Below are 22,018 nucleotides of genomic sequence, written 5' to 3'. Positions count from 1 at the left end.
CTAGAGCTTTATTGTGGTACTGTACCAAAGTATCTTAGCATTTTACAGTCTGTGCTGTTGTTTAAAAGGTTATAAGTTGAAATATCAAGGGACAAAATAGTTAAGCTGAACTTCTTAAACATTTAAAATATTTTAGGCTTTCACCATGTAGTATTAACTTAATGCTTTAAATTGAAGATGATCACAGTTTTAATTATGACCAGTCACATCAAATCAGGTATTAAGTCACATTTAATTTATGCATATTTTTAGATACCTGGTTGAATAAGCTCCATTTTCTTACCGAATGTGTTTTACTTTACAATGTCCGATTCTTGAGTTATGGCCAGTGAGAGTTTGTTTACAAGGAGCACGTCTGGGGGAAACAAGTCAAAGTCAAATTTTAAAACATTAAACACTGTGAAGTAGTAAGAAAAATTTAACTCTTAACCTCATGTTGACACCAGAATTTCCCTGCTATCAATATAAATAACTTTGGCAGCAGTGCACATTTATAGCAAAAAAAAAAAAAATAACAAACATGTTTGACAAATGGAGTAATCAGCTTGGATAGTGTCACTTTAAGATCTTTAAAAGTGATTAGGATAAAAAAAAATCTGTTTAAAAATCTGTTGCAGGATCAAGATAAGGTATTTATTAAACGATTTTTTTTTCTTACTGCACTCTATTGGCCATAGTTTGACTTAATAGCAGACTTGATATGACAGGTCACAATTTCTTTTGCATTGTTTATAGCAGTTTATTTTGGTTCAATTATAAAAAAAAAAAATTGACATATGGCATATCTTTAAAGAAAAAAAAAAAATAACTAGACTTACATGAGCATTACTCATCTACTGCAATAATAATAATTCATAATAGTTGCTAGAAATGACACATTTTCAAGCATGAAACTATAAAAATGTCACTTAATAACAAACGCGGAGTTGTGTTATGCTTAACAGTAGCCGAAAGACAGGGAGATGGCTAGGTGTTAATGAGCCATCTGATGCCCAAATATCCCCTTTGGGGTCAGTAACAGCAGCTAATTAGAACTACAGTGTTATACACTCTGGGAGATATTTATGCTTTTTCTCGGGCCATGGAGGGAAAAACATTTACTTGAGGACATTACTGATAATGTACTGTAGAAAGTTCATACTGTATATGACATGCAATCAGGTTTTTCAAATGTAGACCTTCCCTTGTCTCATACATGGCAAATAACACAATAAAATGTAATGATAATATTGTTTAAACATGCACAAAATATGATTATTACTTTTCTTAGCTAAAGGTTTGCCTGAGCTACAGAATCAATATTCCTGTGGAAATATTATTGTGCTTTGTCCAAACAGGTCGTTAAATCTAGTGACATGAGTCAACCTAATTCTCCCTGTCACTTGTCTTGTCGAATTATTGAGCTCCACAATCCAGCACATAAAAAACTTAACGGTCATGAAATGAGACATACTGTATCACAGTTCTGTTTCCAAATGGGATTGTAGTCCATCGATTGCAGATTGGAGCCCCAGATGTCCTCCATTTTTTATAGAGGCAGCAAGCATTAGCAAGTCTGTATAGAGTCCAAGTTCTGTTTAGTTCAAGTTTGTTAAGAACCTCAGAAATAAAGCTCACAATTATTTGGAGACACTGAACTAACATGATGGTTATTTTTGCTTTGATTTTTTTTTTTTTTTGCCCATAAATTAATATATTGTGATCTTGAGTTAAGCTTGGTATGATTTATTTTGTTCATGGAAATCAACTGAATTAGACCAGTTTGGTAACAAAAACCTACAGTATAAGGTAATCTTTAAAATTATGCATAAAGATTAGAGTCATTGATGTTGTGACCTATAAAGTATATACCATTAGTACGTTTGTGTTATGCAATTTTTAAAAACTATGTGCAGTCTAAAGCTTGACAACATAATAAGTCCTTGATTGCAGTTACACAATTCACACACTCTTCATCTACATTAATTTGCACCTTATGATAAAAAAAAGATGTCAACATGGAAGTTTCTCAGAATTATAAATTTAACTTGAGTGTACAAACCAAACAACCCCTACATTTCAGCACTGTTTCATCAACTGTCCCTCATGTGCCTGAATTATACATCACCTGAGGGCCCCTTTACAATGCAACTGGAGGAGACGGCCAAAATAGGTTGTCCTGACACTGAGAGCAGCGTAGATAAAGGTATTTCCTAGTTTCATGTACTGTACATTTATTATGGTGAGCGTATTAACACACAGACTAGCTTGTCAGCTAGCTAGCAGAATTACAGTACACGCGGCCTGGCTAAAAGGATAGTGCTAAACCATCAACTTTGTGGAAGGTTGACCCTATTCCGAGGCGATGGGCACATCAGGGTAAGAAGGGATGCACATGAAATGATGCATAGTGGCCACTGTGTTATGATCTGGAGTTGCTTCAGTTGGTCAGTTCTAGGCTCAGCAACGTTATGTGGCAAAAAAATTAAGTCAGTCAATGACTTGAATGTACTGACCAGTGTATCACATCAGTGGAGTTTTTCTCCCTGACAGCCCAGACATTGTGTGCTCTAATCGAAGCTAAAGGTGACTGAATGAAATCTTAGACCGTGTGATTTTTTTTTCCAGGTAGTGCGTATAAAGTACAAAAGCCATCCAGATTTGAAAACAAGCAAGCTCTCCTTCCTTCCTTATATTAAATTAAATAAAATGTAATTAAATTATGTCAATTAAATGAGTTGGAGAAATGTTTTTACTACGACACACAGCAAAATTAAATGTACTCTATTTAACAATATAATTCAATATTGGTTGTTTATGTAACAACTTCAGCAGCAACCACATTTCCCTTCTTGTCAGTTTCCACCACACAGCATTTAGCATCACCAGTATACTAATCACTGGCCTGATCATCTTTCATCATCTGCACCTGCATCTTTCATCATTTCTTACTGGTTCGTACCTTAAGTTAGATGGATTTTATGCTCAAATGATTCATAGGTCACTGAGTGGCTCAACAAACAAAAGACACTCCTCTAAACTGATCAGGTACAGGGACTGGACTGAAAATGATTCATTTCTAGTTTAATAAAAATGCAAACTTAATAGTGTTTTAATTCCTTCTGGTCACATGCTGCTTTTGATTTTTGGATGTGTGCAACCAAGTTTGTTACTTTATTGAATTTTCTATTCCAGCCCTTTATATAGAGACTGTGATTCCTTCAAGAGGGAATAGTGAGGAAACTAGATGAGGGAAAGCGCACTGGAGCATTGCCATAATATACACACGCCTAAATAAGGAAATAATACAGGTTTGATTAAGAAATAAAACCCTGGGAAACTCATTAGTACTTTTACCAAGTTTACATTTGCTGCAATAAACGCACTGCAGGGATGTAATTCTGTCTAAAATGTAGACTTGCTTTTGAAGTTGATGGTGGGGTGTTGCGCATTCATAATGTAGAAAGGTCATGCTTATTATGTGTAAACCTCCAGAAACACATCCAGTCCTAACTTACTGTATCACACTGCCCTTTAATAATAAGCTCATTTAGGTAAATGTATGTACAACTAAGCTACAGTACCACTTATTTTATTAATCAAGTTACATCTTGAGACGTCTAAACTGAAACTAATTTGATAATGATTTGATAATTGATTGGTAATTTGTTGAAATGATTAAACCTGAATTTGCTGAATTTACTAAAAATAATTAACCTGAATTTTGCACAGCTGAGCTTGACATTTCAGACATTTCAACCAAAACATGGTATCATGCAATTTCACATCTGACTATGTAGTTATGATATAACACTTTTTCATTACGCTTTCCATTATCTGTTTCACATGGCAAGATTGGCTGGAAAAAAAGATGCATTGAAGCATTCTTTCTCTGTTTGCTCTTTTCCACAATTTCTCTTGCCTGTCATTATGCACTAATGTGAGATCCATACAAGAACCTCTACAATTTTCATTTCCTTTTGATTTTGCACTAACCCTGTGGGTTTAATAGAACCCTGTAGTGTTTATTGATCTGTCTCCATCACTGTGTGTGCAAACTCCATCACCAGACTTTCTTTCTGCACAAGGTGTTACAAATTTTGAATAACACAAGTGCGATTTCTCAGTCAGCCTCTCAGACATCCAAATGTGCCAATTTCAGGCATGAGGCACAAAAGATATGTTGAAGCAATATAGATCTTTTTTTTTAATCAGATTACAATTAGAGATTTTTTTTTTTGTCTGAGTAAATGATGATGAGATACAGTCATGATGACCAGATGTAGGCTTGGTGGTGGAAAGTTAATTAGTTTTGGTTTGTTTAGCAGGGGACTTGTTTAACATGGAGTCTCTTTCTTCACTGAAGCCAATCTACAGAAGAAACAATGTGGTACGTGGCTACACAGCCCTGTTCTGGCAGAGTTTTTGGCTATCTGAATGTAAACATTAGAAATGCAGGTTGTTGGAAGTGATAAATCTTCAGGAACACATTTCTTCTAAAATGGTTTGTTGTATTCAATTCAACAGGCACCAGGCTCCTGTTTAACGTCTTGAACTTCTGGGACCTGTCAAGGTCAAACTTTTAATTTCCTACAAATTTTATTGTTTATTTGTAGTATAAATTCAATTCAATTGTATTTTTATGGATTATTTTAACAATGGATATTGACATAAAGTAGCTTCGAAGAAATAAAAAAAATATATATAAAAATAAAATATGTATATAAAAATATATATATTTGTAGCTAATGAGAAAGCTGGAGGCAGTGGTGATGAGGAAAACTCCCAGAGATAAACATGAGGAGGAAACCTTGAGAGGAACCAGACTCAAAAAGGAACCCATACTCCCTTGGGTGATATAGGATAGTATAGATAGTAAACAGCACCTCAGATTAGAGCTGTTATGAAGGTTTAACTGAGCATAAGTAACAGAAATATCTCAATATCAACTGTTCAAAGAAGATTATTGCATATTTTGGATGCCTTTAGCATTTTACAATGTAGAAATGTAGAAAGAAATAAAAACTAGAAAAGACCATGGAGATACGAGGTGTGTCCAAACTCACACACACACACACACACACACACACACACACACACACACACACACACACCTATGAGAATAGGTTAAAAATTATCCACACTTGCACTTGCAGCTCTCTAAAGACCCCGCCACAGCATTTTGACTGATTTTCAACTGTGACTTTCTGCCATTCTACAACCTTGATTCATTTCTTTTCAACCATTCTGATGTAGAATTACTGGTGAGCTTCAGATCATCGTCCTGTAGCATGGCCCAGTTTGGACCAAGCTTTGACTGTCACACAGATGGCCTCTAGAATACTCTGGTACAGTATATAGAGGAGTTCATGATCGACTCAATGACTACAAGGGGTCCAGGTCCTGTGGCTGCAAAACAAGCCCATATCATCACCCCTCTATCACCAGTTTTCTTTTGGCAGCCCAAATAAAACATAATTGTCCAGCCTTCTTCTAATTATGTTGTCATGAACTTTAAGATCTTAACATGCTCAGTGAGGCCTCTGGTGTCTGAGATGTATCTCTCGTGTTTCTCCGAGCACTGGGGTAAATTTGCTGAACTTCCACTTCTGGGAAGATTGGCACCTGTCTTGAATAGTTTCCACCGATCTAATTTATAGGGGTTTTCTTTCCAGATTAATCTGCAGCAACAATTCCACCTCTAAGACCATTATTTATGTTTTTCTCACTTGGCATTGTATTAACAAAACCTGAATGCTTCAAACCAGCAAACTGCCAAAACTTCTGCTTTTATAGAGGTCTGCACACCTACTGATGCTCAATTGATCTGGAAATCCGGCTTCAACCTAGCTGGAAAGACCATGGAATTACAAGCTGTGTCCAAACGTTTGACTGGTAGTTTATATGTGTGCGTATGTGTGTGTCATACTCTTCCCCTAGGGACGAGTCTTCTCCCCCACCACAAATGATCGCTTGTTATAAGTGTCTATATATAACTTGCTTTAAAATTCTAAGGAAGAATTCTGAGGAATGACTCACAGTACATTGAGTGCTAGCTCTCTGAGATTATCGATCGTATTTTGCTATATGTAATCTTCAGCATTGCATTAGGTTATTGTATGTTTAGGTTAAACTGTACAGTACTTTTTGTATTTCGTACTTGTGATACCTATTTCAAAAAGATTGTCACAGCTTGCTAAAAAACCATGTACAAACAGTATCCTGTATCTTTCCATTCAGAATTCTTCGTCCTGTACCAACTTCATGAGAAGGTTCTAAGTTGCCAGTTCTCATCCCTGGTCCTGAAAGACCCCCTGCACAACTTACTGTTTTCCTAGCTCCCAGTACACCAGATTTAATTAAACAGATAAGTATTAGCCTATTTTGAAATGATATAGGAAGAAAAAGACATATGCAAAAGAGGCAATGCTTTAGAATAATAGTTATGAATCTCTGTTCTAAGGTCTGATTACGATATGAGAGCAGTATTCATTGCAAGTACTGAGCCACTCGTAAATTTTTGACCTTGTTGAAAGTTCTTGGCGTCTATGCACATTTTCTCTCTCTCTCTCTCGCTCACACACACACATTGGCTCTTATCCTGGGTTCAGAGACTCTGTCAAGTATTGAAGTATGGAAGGAAATCAATGGAGGGGAAAAGTGTACCAATGTATCCCCATCCTTGAAATCTCATAGCTCTGACTTGTAGCTCATACTAATTGGTTTTAATACTATTCACTAAGAAAATGAAAAAGGTAAAGATTTCCATGTTCACTTATACTACATTTGCAGTCTCCTAAATAATTAACAGATATCTGTTAAATCTGTGAAACTCTTATGTACATTTTAATTACATTCTTATAATTAAATATTCTCATGTCATAAAACTTGTTAAACTCCTCTGAATCTGTTTAAAAAGGCACAGGTATAGCAGATTAGACAGAGCATGAGCTTTACCATATTCTATCTGTCTACCAAAGAAAGCATCTGGAGCTACTGCAAAAAAAAAAAAATACAAAAACTCCTATAATTTAAACTTCCACCTAAAGCCACTCTGTAGCTGTGGCAATAATGGCAAGGCTATTTACACATATCTTATTAACCAAAGAGGAAAGTGACTTGCAGAGCACTGGGAAAGACTGACTGGCAGCTCTTATTAGCTGAAGGATGGGGATGTAAGGAAGAATGCATTTATGAACAGAAGAGGCGGACATTTATAGGTTTTCTGCTCATGCATATTTCATCAGTTTATGATTGCCTTAAAGGGACCGTTCGGATTCTTTCAAGTCTGACTTAAATCACAATTGAGGTGCAAATAAGTACATTACCATAGGTTTTGGTCGTGATAAATTTTCCTGCTCTGCACACTGTAACAAATCAGAGCCAAAATCTACACCCCTTGTTCCATGCAAAAATGCATTCCGTTCTCTCCAAGTTCTTTTATCTTATCTTACTGCATGTGCGTAACCTCTAGTTTTTACCAAATACAACATAACTTTCAAAAATAACAACTCATTATAGCTAAGCAAGACTGCAGAAAGTGAATTATATAAATTTCAGCTGAACTTTGAATGAGTTTTTGCATGGAACGTGAGGTGTGGAATTTGACCCAAAACTAATTTACCTTGTACTCGCCTTCCTGGTGGCAAACTTCATTGTTAGCATGCAGAGTAGGAATTAACCAAGACCTACAGTATTGTAATGTACTTTACAAAAAATCAAAATCAAAAATCAAAACAATCCCTTTAATTTTAAAAGGTATGGCAATAGATTTCTACATAAAAGCACATTAAAGAGCACATTTATTGTTTAGTAAGCATTTATTGCTAGACTATGCTTCGACTGTGATCTAATGATTGAGCAAATATGGGTGGATTTCTGTGGGTGCATGCAGCTTGAATTTTTATTTTTGTGGTCATAACTGGCTACCTACACTAATGCTTATTCCCACACTTAATAGTATGTCATGTTATGATACCTATCCATTTATCATTTTTATGGAGAAGGGGTAGCAGCTTTACATTTTTTTCAGATTGCATCTAAAAGTCTGTGTGCACCTTACTGGAAATTAAGCTGCTGTGATGCTAATAATTAGCGTGGTAATAAAATTTTATTTTTTATTAGATACCTCACAGCAATGATTAAGATCTCTGGTGTACTTTTAAGAATAGGGAAAGTGTAGTTTGTTGTAAGGCTTGGATCGATAGATCTTTAATGTGTTTCCAGGGTTTGGCTCATTAAAGTTTAATCAAAATTCCAGATATAAAAGATGAGAGAACATAAAAAGAAGACTGTATTTACCTGTGACTTTTTTTTCACTCTGGTCACTTAAGACAGTGAAAATATTCAGCTCTGTGTTATTTAATTCCTCTCTACTGTAAATTCAATTCCCGTTTTATCCTAATACTAATTTGGGCACACCTGTAGTTTTCATTAATGAAACAGCAAGTAGCTCTTTCTGCATTAATTAAATTATTCCTGAGCAAGCTTCAGCAGCATGCATATCTACAGCCCTCAGAGTACCTGAAGCAAATGGATGGTTTTTACAGGGTAGCTTTAATATCAGAAGTAATTAAGAGTCATAATTTATTTAAATAGTAGCAGAATAAAAAGTAAAAGAATGAATAGTGTAAAGTATTGCATGATTTTTATTCTTTTTCTTTTCTTCTTTACACTTTGGCCACTAAAGGTTCTGTAGATGATATTTCATAGAAATATAAGTGATTTTCATTACTACTTCTCTATGAGTTCACTCAGCAAAAATGTTGCTGAAACCCGAAAAAAAAAACTTTAAATCATAACTTAAAATAGGTCAATGACTAAACGATGGGCTCTGAAAGAAGCTGACAATCTTTTGAAGTCTCGACCATCCCTGATGTCCACAAACCCTTGACAAACTGTAATCTGCTGCTTTTCAGAGCTTCCAGCGTTTCTTAATATCATGCTTCTGGCTTCACTTGTGCAGCATTTATCCATGCAAACAGTTTAAATTCTGCAACGTTAGTGCAAAATTCTGTAATGAAACTTCAGGTCAGAGCGCAGAGAAGCTAAAGAATATCTGATATTCTTGTTATAGTCTGTAAATCAATATGCAGTTCCCTGACTGGGAAGTTATGCAATGCAGCCTGCAGTGGGAAAAAAAAAGATAACTGCAATGTATACCTAGATTATTAATACACAGCTACATCTGCACCTGTTGTGGTGCAACAGCAGATTGTAGAAAGCCACAGCAAAACCAAAAAGCATGAATATAAAAATATAAAAATGAATAGGTTGATGAAAAAAAAGAAGAGTAAAATAATGTATTTTCTTTTTTCTTATTGATCTAACCCTCTTTTTCTGATTATTCTGTTGCATTTGTTACCACGTTAAAGTGTTTTACACTTACTGTATTAGGAAGCACAAGTAAACAATAATAGGTTTTATTTAAATTTTCCTCTTTTTAATATGCACATTGTATACAGTATGCCATCCAGAGGTGGCAGGAAACTAGTCATTTTATTTACTTTATTATTGTACTTACTGTACAGTAGGTACATTTTTTGCATATATGTACTTTTGAGGGGCAGTGGTGGCTCAGTTAGTTAAGGCTGTGGGTTACTGGGTTACTGATCGGAAGGTCAGGGGTTCAAACCCCAGCAGCTAAGTTGCCACTGTTGAGCCTGGAGCAAGGCCCTTAACCCTATCTGCTCCAGGGGGCGCTGTAAGCTGGCTGACCCTGCACTCTGACCCCAAATTCCTAATTGGGATATGTGAAAAATTGAGCAATTTCCCTCTGGGATTAATAAAGTTCTAATTATTTTTTATATTATTATTATTTTCTTGATTAGTGTTATTGAATGATTTACTTTTTACTTTACTCCACTACATTGTACAGAGAATATCTGTACTTTCACTTCACTACATTTCTGCATGGCGTTGCGTTACATAACCACAGTTGGGTGTAGTATTTAAAGCAGGAAGTTCGCCACCTGCTGGCAATTATGCATAATAGTGTTTCTCTTACGACATGTTTAATAACGTTTCAGGAGTTTCAAGTCAGAAGTGGAGACAGTTGCAGACATATGAAAACAGCATGTTCACATTTTGGAAGCACAGAGGGAGAGTAGAGACTTTTAAAGACTACTGTAGACTAATACAAGCTCAATACTTTTGATACATAAGTACATTTTAAGGTGAGCACTTTTTCGTACTTTTACTCAAGGTGACACGTAAATAGACCCCCAAAATAACTTCCATAGAAACAAGTTGGGGCACGTACAGAAGTACAGAATTTGTGCACTTTCCACGCAAAAGATAATCTCAGGAAAACATAAAACGCAAACATGGACAATTAAAAGCCACCTTTGGATAGGATCTATATGAAAGAGATTAGCAGGATGGAAATGACTATGGACTTCAGGTCATCCCTGTCTTTGGAAAGTCATTCAAAAATTGATTTAAAAAGATTCAGATCATTCTAATTCCTGCATACTCTACCAATTTAAACACATTTATATTCACTACTGAAATACATTTAAAAAAAAAAAAACCCTCTCTAGTCCTACTCAGCCTAATACGTGTGTTTGTCATTTCTTCCTTTGAACACACTTGGTGTCAGTTCTGTCAATTTCTGTGTGTCAAGCTGTCACAGATAGCCATATCCTACTGAGGACATATGGGAATCTGCATAATTGCATTGTCCTTCAGAAGCAACCACAGCCCATTAAAGATTGATTAATCTGCATCGATCAGGGATGCAGGGGAATTTGGAGCAGCCTATTGGTACCCTGTACACATGTTCTTCTGGGTGTTCACATGGCCACATGCTGCAGTAACGTAAAATGTTAACTCTCGATAAATGATCGACTGCCACTTTAACTCCTGATTTATGTAGTACGGCACAGATGTATTCTGACAAGCTGCATCATCGCAGCAGTGTTGGTGGTGTAAAAATCATCCAGTCCAGGATAATCCTCTGTCTTCCACTTAGCGGAATCTGTTGCCAGCGTGAGTTAAGACTAATTCCCCACTACTCTATGTACTACATTGATTTTGCTACATATCGAACAGCGTTGAAATGAACACCGCTTTTAAAAGTACACCAGGGAGCATGCAGACGTCTCACACAGATCTCTAAGCTGGCAGTATGAACTGCCGGCTAAGGCTTTACAAGAGATGCACGAGTCCACTGTTCAATCGTGTGTTTGCGCATCGCGCTGGCTGCCGCATGGGATCCCTGCGAAGCTCGGTCTGCTCGAATGGCATTTTAACGAGAGCCCAGGAAGCTCACTGCAGCGCTGGGGCTACCTGTGAGAATTGCTCGCTTTTCTTCCATTTTCCGGCTTGACCAGTCTCGAAATCGTAACAAATGGAGTGGAACAAAAGCAAGATTGTAAAGAAGTTGATTTAAAAAAAAAATAGAAATAGAAAAGAAATAACGGAAGTGAGTAGATCAAAGAAAGAAATCCAGAAATGCAATATGTGTGCAATGTAATAAAAATGTCAGCCAGTGAGTGATACAGAAACCTAAGTAAAGGTAAGAGATACCATATGAAACTATATATTGGAAAAATGAAAGAAACTGAATACCTTGGTGCAAAGATAAGGATCAAGAGAGAGAGAGAGAGAAGGAGAGAGATTATGACCTCATGGTCAGGCTGCCCAACCTCATCATGTCAGCCATGATAGTATTCTGCCCCCTGTGCCCACCAAACCATGATCATGTGCCACATGTGGTCTAGCAGACAAAGGCTGGTTACATTTAGGATGTGTTTCCATGCAGCAGGTGAAAATCACTTACACACTCGCGCTCGATCTCACTCAGCGCTTTATGGACCTGCAATACACTGAGCTGCAGTGTATCATCCAGCACAGAGCACAGAGTACCATACATTATTCAACGCAATCAATTCTCTTGGTTGTATTGAGATACGGAAAAAAAAAGTGCAATTTGCAGGTTTCTTAGGGTTCCATGAGTCGCAATCATAAGCCGATTCATTGGAAAAGTTATGTATTGTTAAAGCATTGGCTGGGCGTTCCGTCTCCAGGGTTCACTTTTTTGTGTTTTCATTTTTGCACTTGAAAAGTGGCCCCATGTAGCAGAAACGACTTTGCAGACAGCAAAATTGAACTCCCCAGGTACAGTATGTAAAGGGGAGTAGAGCTTTTCTGTGCTGATAAGTGGTGTCTGTCTGTCTGTGTGTGTGTGTGTGTGTGTGTGTGTGTGTGTCTGGGTGCGATGCTCTATGGGGCAAAAGAGCTGTGAAGCAACTCTCAACACACCGCAGGTAAAACCTCATGCCAAAGAGATACAGCACACACCCTGAGGACATGACTACTCGCTCCAGGCAAACACACTCGCAAATACACACATCAGGTCCATCACACTTTATGTCTAGTGGCATATCTGGCATGCAAAGGTCCGAGATCAATCAATGTACATTCACCAGCTGAGTGGAATCGATGAGCATAATGGAAGGTAAGAAAGAAAAGAGAAGCATGAGCGTTTGATTTTGTGTATACATGCGACCACAAACTGTGGAGTGCCACCTCCTTTTGATGAAATATTGACAAACACACTTTAAAGGCCAAAGGGGAAAAAATAAAACGTTATGGCTGCAAACGAGTCATATTATCCTCATCGGTCAGTTGTAAAGTGACTAAGATGGAGCCCAAGCGAAAAGGAGACACAACACTGACACTTACATACTCTTTGATGTTCTGCACACATGTGCACATGAAAGGAAATTTACAAAGAAAAAAAAAAACAAAGCACATCAATTAGTTACAAAAATTTAAGCAGCACATGCGAATCAAGTGCATGTTTGTCTTTCAGGATACTATTAAAAGCTCCAGGTCTTACTTTTTTATTTGATTCTGTTCCAACCAGACCAAACAGAGAAAATAAAATACACACACACACACATAAACAGACACACACTGCAACAAATGCCATTCAAACACCTGTCCATCACTTGCATTTGAATAAGGTGTGACGGTTGATCTGTACTCACCGGCGCTTTCCTTTCCTCTGTTCACACTTTTCACACTTCCTCTCTCTCTCTCTCTCTCTCTCTCTCTCTCTCTCTCTGACTCTTTCCCTCTGTCTGTCTCTTTCTGTCCCGCGTTCCTCGCGATGCTCACCCTCGCCAGTGCCTAGACTGAATGAGCCTGCGCTCCTGAAAGCCGTTTCTATGGCAGTGTGAGGCAGCCAGTCAGCATGATCCTGGGGGGCAGATCGTCCACACACACACACACACACACCACCAATAACTGCCTTATAATCCCCAGGGTGCAAGCACAAGCACACACACAGAAACACACACACACACACCAACATGGACCTGTTACACATGAGACAAACAATAAAGCAACAGCTCTAAAGCAAGTCTGTTGTTACAAGAAAAGATAAAAAAGACACACATGCATATTCAATTGAAACATCCTCATGAATAACAAGCATGTGCATGAATAGTCACGGACACCAAAGGGATCGATGGTCGTTGTGTTTATTTAAAGTCTGAAGAATGAGATTAAGCAAGTGTGTAAGCACATGAAAGGACAGAGAAAAGGAGCCACGTGCGCTCGGCGGGCTTTGTGCGCTTGCTGACTGTTTAAGGATGTGTTGCGCCGCATGCGACACAAGGACCGGACGAGCCTGTGAGAAGAGGCTTAGAAGGCTGCACGGATTCAATATTCCAGCCTGAGCATTCTGGCTTGGTCTACAGCCCTGAGAGTGAGTCAGAACATACTGCAGTGCCTTCCGCTTCCCTTCCACACCACAGCCTGCTTCCTCGGTGATTGCCATCTCTCCATCTACTGCATTCATCCGAGCATACGAGAAGAGAAGCCTAAAGATCATTCTCTCTACCCCCCCCCCCCCTTCTTCTCCCAACAACCCCCCCCTCTTCTTCTCCCAACAACCCCCCCCCCCCCCCTTCTCTGTTATCAGCTGCACCAGCATTATACAGTATCTCCTGCACCCTGCTCTGGAGTTACACTGCGGAACGCAAGCTGTGATGATGTAAATGAAATGCACAGTGATGCACATGAATGGCAAATGATCTGAACAGAGAGTAAAAATAAATTGCTTTTGCTTACAGGTAATGGAATGACCGAATTCGCATTCAAAATCCATTGGTTTAGTTTTTTTTTTTTTTTTAACTACATTATAAAGATGCTTATACAGTACAGCTCAAACTGCTTCTTATACAAATAAGCAATGGTTTGTCTGATGTACTTTTATTGCCATGTAGCCTTGGAATCTGCACAGGGTGCACATTGCACTACGTTTGCGTTATGTATTCCTGTCGATTAAACCAGATTACCGTACAGCAGGAGCTGGACGAGACACTCTTCCTTGTCAAATTAACATTTTCTGTATACAATATCAAAACAACTATGATGTTTGCATACATACACTATCTACAGTACCCTTTGACCAAAGTACAGAATGCGATTCTACAAATTCATTCATACATTAGGTTCATTCATCTTCATAATTTATTTACTAAAATGAATCGATTTCCTGTTTTGATTTTGACAAGCTCATGCAACATCACAACTTTTTTTTCTGTCCAGGGTTGCCTACATTTTTGGCAGCGATCTTGTACTGATGGCAGGAGAGTCAGAGCACTCCAGTACACCCAAGAGACTTTCAACAAAGTTAAGTTCACGATTACATGGTTGCCAGTTAATGTGTGAAAATGATTCCTCATGCTCCAAATACCACTCTCTTCCAGTTTCTATAGTCCTGGAATATGCCTGTGCAATTATGGGGATAAAACTATATATGTGTACTATAGATGACCCTGGTACATCAGTATATTTAGATCTTTCACTGCATTCATTTTATTTCCATGTAACATTGCTGAGTCTAAACCTGAGCTATTGAAGCAACCACAGATCATAACACTACCAGGACATGATGCATGATGGGTGCATTGCTTCATGTGATTCCCTTCTTACTCTAACGCACACAACCGTTCAGGTTCAGTCTGGACCCATCAGACCACATGACCTTTTCCCATTGCTCCAAAGTCCAATCTTTTTGCCCATGCCTTTTTCTGATTAGTCTCACTAACATTTGTACACCTGTTTAGTTTAAATCCTGTGAGTTCTTGTCACATTGTGCATGTGGAAGTGCTGTTGCTTTATATAAATATATAATTCTACTGTAATTCTGCAGATACAGTAGGTCTGCCTTAAAATGCTCAAACACATCTTTCCCACAACCACATGATATGACTTCAGAAATGAAAAAGCTTTTAAGAAGTGAGAACCTGAGTATTAGTTAGGAATAAAAGAATTGTTGCACATAATAAACACTTCAGAATTATTCAGTCACCGCTGGGCAGTGTACAGGAAAAAAACAAAAAGAGAGACTGATGAGGGAATGCCCTTCCTGTACAGTTCTTAACAAAAACTGTTTTTTGTATAGTAGATATTCCACAACATTACAGTAAAACAGTATAAAACAGTATAAACGGTATAAAACACTTCTGCATGCGGAGGGAGGAAAATGTAATGACTAATCAAGAACAAACAGGAAAATGCTTTACATTATATAGGGCCACGTCACTCCAACCTGGCACTGTTTATTGTCCTAGAGCTCACTCATCATCTATACCACTTTATCCTGTATACAAGGTTGCAGGGGGCTTGGAGCTAATCCCAGGAGACTTAGGGCATGAGGCGGGGTACACCCAGGACAGGGTTCAAATCCATCGGGGGGAACATGCAAACTTAATGCACATGGGGACAGGAATCAAACCTGGCCAATCAAAATTGAACCAGACCCTGGAGAGCGACAGCGACGACAGAGCTAACCACTAAGCCACTGGGCCGCCGCTTACACAAGCATGATTTTAAAATTTCTAAATACAAAACAATATATCGCTAACATAATCTCGAGTTTAAATGAGGTAAGGATTAATAATTTTCTTTCTTACTGTAAATACAAGCACTAATTAAAAGGCAAATTGAGAACAGGTGAGAGTGACACACTAGGACAATGGGACAATACAAAGACATGGGAGGGGACAAGTCATGAACCATGTCAAGGTAACTGGGAAAGACTGCCATTGTGGTACTGTAATTGTCCTCCACTTTTTAGTCACCTTCTCTATTTGGGCATGCCTCCAGTAGTACATGAAGGGCTAACTATTTAATTAGCAGATGTTCTATTGTTTTAATAATGGCTGCTCCGTTGTCACACCAACATAGACAAACACTAGATAATGCAGAATTGAGCGCTGTCATGCTTCAAGCTGCTGTGCATCCAAAGCTCGAGAGAAAAAGAGAAAATAAGTAATGTGTAAAACGAATATTATTCAAATATAATACATTATTTATCTTAACAGTACCAGGAGAAAGAATAAAATAATGCTCTTTATTTACATCAAAACATTAGACAAGTAATAAAGAGAAAAAAAGACTTGTAAAAATAATATAGTTTAAATAATAAGTTTTCAATAAGATCATCAAAGTCAGAATACAATAGAGGGTACTGCAGTGGAATCTTGAATTACGAGCATAATTTGTTCCCGGAAGTGGGCTCATATTCCAAAACACTCGTAAATCAAATCAAATTCTCCTATAAGTAATAATAAAACTCAAATTATTTGTTCCACAGCCCCAAAAAATAAATAATTGAAAATAATTAATACAAAATATAAAGTAAAAAAAAATAAATAAATAACCTGCACTGTGTATGTATGTGTGTGTGTTTGTGTATGTGTGTGAAGTAAGAGGAGGAATCAGCTTCCCCCTTCTTATCCTACAGAGTAAACCTTTCTCCTCTCTTATTTGAATTTCACCCAAACACACCCACACACACACACACACACACACACACACACACTAACGAAAAGACTGTTTTGTTGGAAAATTAGCAAGAAACATTGCTAATGACACTCGTGTGAGCGCATACTAACGAAATCATGCTGCAACGTAAAACAAACAAATTAACCTGCACTTTACCTTTAATAAGAATCGCGACAAAGCAGTGTTTGTGGGTAGAGCAGAGAGTGTGTGTGTGTGTCTAAAGCCGAGAGGGCGTGGGGGGGGTGGGGTGTAAAGGTGAGAGAGTGTGTGTATGTGAAGGGGCACTTGACGAATACCCACAATTCCGCAGCGCAAGAGAGAGAAAAAGCATTGTGATCATCTGTTGTCAAAACAAGAAGCATGCGTGATACATAATACTCAGTACTCGTAAACCAAGACTTGCTCGTTTTTTAAGTAAAAATTTATTAGAAATCTTTGCTTGTCTTACAAACCGCAAACCGCGTTACTCGCAATCCGAGGTTCTACTGTACTACTGTATATGTATTGTGTGGCCATTAACAGGTAGAGTCCTGAAAATGCATGAAAATGTGTAGAAACGATGTACTGTAAGCAAGCGTAGGCAATGCAGACGTTAGTCAGTTTTTCCGGCCTGTGGGTACAAAGCTATTTTTGAGACAAGTGATGTGGGAAACGATGCCAAAGGGAAGAAGCAAAAACAGAGTGTGAGCTGGATGAGAAGCATGAAGGGTGATAATCTGGTCCTTTATCTGACTTCTAGGTGCAAAAATGCATTAGAGTATAAACTGAGTAAACGTTGCATTTTTTTTTTAATGGCCCTACTGTTTACTCCTATAACATGAAGGTTAGGTCATGTTTTTTGTATGAAAGAAAAAAATAAAATGGTTTATGTTGCGAGAGGTTACTCATAAGAGTTAAGAACTTAAGAACATTTTTCATTGCTAATATTGCATTAAATAATTTAAATTCAGTATTTCAGAATTCCACTGGGACCAGATTTTGTGCCACAGAAGAGCTATGATGTGCTTAGAAATTATATACTTAAGCATGAGTCACTACATGTGATGAAATTTCTTGTAAATCAAGGTGTAAAACCCAATTGACATTTACAAAGGACTTCACAAACTCTTAGCCACAGTAAAACATTTAAATGGTGCAAATGTTTTGAAGAAGGCCATATACAAGTGGAAGACACACATTCAGCAAGTGGAACGCTCACAGGCAAAATAGCCAAAGGCATTTTGTTTTCGCAGGACAAACCATGAGCTCATACAGTCCACCACACCACTTGTACTTTAAAAGAACCTGGCTGGGAGTTATTGCCACATTGGCAAAACATTTCCACATGTTTGGGCCTTCAAAGGAGTTCTTGGTCTTTGTACTGTGGGAGGAAACCTGAGTACCCGGAGGAAACTCACCAAGCACGGGAAAAACATGCAAACTCCATGAACACAGGGACAGGAATCAAACCTAGCCAGGGATCAAACCTGGACCCTGGAGGTGCAAGGCAACAGTGCTAACCACTACACCCGATGTGTAGCAGAACTGTATTATTTTATTCAGCAAAATCAAATGCCCTGATTTGACTTGAACTCTGCTCATAATTAAGTAAAGCCGTCCTGAGCAATGAACCAAGATTCATTTGATATAAAGAGAGACAAAAAACAAGTAAAATCATAATTTGTATTTAAAAAATATGCATAAAGACTATATCTAATGCTGCCTACAAAATAAACTTTTACTACTAATATAAGACAATTCTAATCTATTCTCAACAGATGGAACCCAAAATTGTGCATGTGAAAGCCCACCTAAAGGGAATTCAATATGTTGACAACAAATGAACAATGCGAAGTGATGATCTGAATAAATATCAGGTGTACCAGCTCATTTCAGTGTAAGGCATCACGTCATACATGCCTGAGCATCTTCTGTTCCTCTTCTTAATGAATCATGTATCAGCACCCTTGTCACCTTGGGCACTGAAGCAGCTCTTTCAACAACTAAAGAATCTTAAAAAGGTTCAAAGAAAGAGAGAGAAAGAAAAAAGTAAGGGGTTTTGTTCCACAGGGATTGGAGAGAATTTCAATTGAATTTAACACAGTTATTCAAATGGACATTTGTGCAGAAGGGTCTGCAGAAATCCATCATAAGAAAGGTTGGGAAGTAATGAACTACATGTTCTCTCATTACAGTACATGAGTGCATGGATCACTGTAACTGTGGAAAAAACCCTTAGTTTTTACGTAAATATGAAATATTTAATTTGGCTACATTTATTTTGATTTCTTTTACAAAGTAATAGGTATGCTTCTAACCCCACAAGACTGTAATAATATAAACCACAGTAAACGAATATTAAATTATTAAATTTTATGACCCAACCAAAATAAAGCAATTACCTGCCTACATTCTACATGTCAGGCACTAAATGCTTAATCAGCAGCAGCAATGTCCGCGACAATGGAGACTGATGAGCATTCCTGGTTCAATTTATTAATTCAGTTATAAATTAAACAGCATAACCATATGTAAATTATGTGAGCTAAAACCTGCAGAGATATCAGCATTTCACAGCTTAACATCCAACCTGTGTAAACAATTAGCAAGCCCATTGAGTTTGCCTAGATAGCCAGATATTTTACGTTTTTACCTTTATGAAAGCTTAGAATTTAACTTGAGTTAAATACAGAACTGTGCAAAATTCTTGAGCCCTGCATCATTTTCAAATATTTCACTTTCAAAGACAATGAATTTCCTGTATTTTTAATAAAGTCTCAAGAAATAGTTCTCCCGGCTTCCTGCAGGACTTTTTTGGCTCTCATTTTCAGTCCATTTTCAGTTTTGATTTTTTTTTTTGTCTATTAAGCCACACAGTGACCTATGAATCATTCAAAAAAAAAAAAAAAAAAAAAAAAATCAAACTTAAGTCATGAACCAGTGAGAAACCAGTGCAGATGATGACAGATGAGCAGACCAGTAATTAATACACTGCTGATTTTAAATGCTGAGTGGTTGGAACAGAAGAGTTACCTACATGTAACACTTAGGATAAAGCGTAAGGGGCATCTTCACTAGATATTTACATTTGTAGCTCTAAGTAGATTTCCTCCTCAAGGGCGACTTACATTTATTTCATTATACATCTAAGCAGGTCGGGTTAAGACATGGTGGTGCTGGTGTTTAAACCTTCTGATCCATAATCCCACATTCTAACCAAATAGCTACATCTGCCCAAATAGACGGCTAACTACATAGCTAGAATGGCTAGCTACTGAAATTATAGTTGCCATCTGTCTTGTTTTTTTCGTAACTGACTGTTTTGTTCATGATCTGTCATGCATATTACATTGCTTGTGCATTATATCTTATTTGCTTTGTATTTGGCTAAGTATATACAGAGACATTGTATATATCTATATTGCATAATGTTCATATACAACATCCAAACTGGTCCACTGCAATATTCTAGCAGGTCTGTAAATCTCTTTACTATCTAATTTAACAACTTATTTATTCAAAATATTTATTCTTAAGTCATTTTGGCTAGCTGCATAAAAATATCAAGTTAAATAATACACAGATGCTTGTTGAACAATATAAAATGTAGAAATGGAAGGTGAGTCCTTGTTGAGAATATCAGGTCTATCAGAAAGAATGTTTTACTTTGTTTATCAACTTCCTAAAAAACAAAAAATATACATATTAACTGGTTGCAACCAAAAAGCACCAAAGGCTACTTTGATCTAAATGCAAAACAAAGTCAATAAGTTTTTGACAAGAAAGATTTGAATGAGGAGGATAAAAATCGCTGTAGCTAAACTGACTTCTGTACACCAAAGTCAAAGGTAGCAACCTTAATCGAATCCTCAATTAAATTTGGTTAACTTGACTGCTTAACATAACCTGTGTTTCTATAATATTGATAATGTAATTGGTGAATAGCTTATTTAACAATTTAGTTCATGTAATTGTTTAAAAATAACTTCCTCAAATATACAATTAAATTTTATTTCTATAGCGCTTTTAACAATTGTCATTTTCGCAAAGCAGCTTTACAAGATAAAAAAATAAAATTCAAAAATAAAAAATTCAAAAAATAAAAAATCAATTTCTATAATTAATTCTACTAATTAATAATAAATTAATGGCATTAATTTAGCCATAATTTATTTGTTTGTTTGTTTTTTAATAAACATATATAGGGCTCAGGATTATGCATCCATGGGGCATCTTTTTTTAGAGCAAATAATAGGAAATATAATGAACTGAATTTTATTTCATTTAAAATCAACTATACAAACATAACTAAGCAAAAAAATTTAAAAATGGGTGACATAGGCAAATAAGTGACACAAAGACACATGGTCACATGTTTTTATGGTTGTTTTTGGTTGTTACATTAGTATGACCAAAATAGTTTGCAAATTTTTAAAGGTTCTACATATTGGCAATTTCATTCGCGTAGTTCGGTAGTGGTAAAATTAACATTATAATAAGGTAATGATAATGATAACTTTCATTCTACTTGACATATTTGAAAACCAAAATGTACAGTTTGCTGTCTGAAGCCTCTCCTTTAACACACACACCGGCAAGGCTTCCATATGAGCAAATATATGTATTTTTTTCTTTTTTTACTGACCTATGCTGTGTTGGATCTGTGCCACTTGTGTTTTAAGGGATTATTAAGCATCAGCTTTGCCCCACTCAGCGGGTCATGTTGACCCCACCACTGATCATTACACAATCAATCCAGACATGTGCTCTTTCTCAGAGAAAACTGAAGACACACATACTATACAGTAAGTGCGAAGATTACAGAAAACAGAACTACAGAGTGAATTGCACCAATCCATCTACACCACAGTATCCAGTTCCGATTCCCAATCATCCACCATTAACACACAGGATAGTTCTCCCTTCTGCCCTCCTCCTACTCATGTTGCTATATGATATCACCATCAGCTGTTTACTCTCTACTGTTTTACTCCCCTTTCCACTGAGTATCTTTTTTTCTTCTGTTGTGGCTATTATTCAGGCCTTTGTATTTTTTTAACAAGCATAAAGTAAGTCACAAACAGCCACAGAAATAATAAAATAATGATGCTTTGTCCCAGCTGGCACAGATAAATAATTAATGATAGCACACTGATCTAATGTTTATCTAAGCCCTTTGGCAGTAGTAGAATTTCCAATGATAGCTCCTCATTCAAGCTTTACACATGTTTTCACACTTTTCAGCTTTTAATAA

The 22,018-nt window shown here is 37.1% G+C and overlaps 1 protein-coding gene across 1 annotated transcript in view; it reads right to left on the bottom strand.

The window, feature by feature from the left end:
- syt6a (synaptotagmin VIa) overlaps nt 1–22,018 on the bottom strand; it is an 86,514-nt gene that overhangs the window by 40,990 nt on the left and 23,506 nt on the right. Inside the window, exon 2 of the mRNA XM_053482585.1 lies at nt 12,975–13,037. Within this exon, the coding sequence (XP_053338560.1) occupies nt 12,975–13,037 (63 nt within the window). The remainder of the gene's footprint in view (nt 1–12,974; nt 13,038–22,018) is intronic.

The sequence above is a fragment of the Clarias gariepinus genome, chromosome 22 (genome assembly GCF_024256425.1).
Source record: "Clarias gariepinus isolate MV-2021 ecotype Netherlands chromosome 22, CGAR_prim_01v2, whole genome shotgun sequence".
Taxonomy (NCBI): Eukaryota; Metazoa; Chordata; class Actinopteri; order Siluriformes; family Clariidae; genus Clarias; species Clarias gariepinus.
This window is presented reverse-complemented; position numbering and strand designations above follow the sequence as displayed.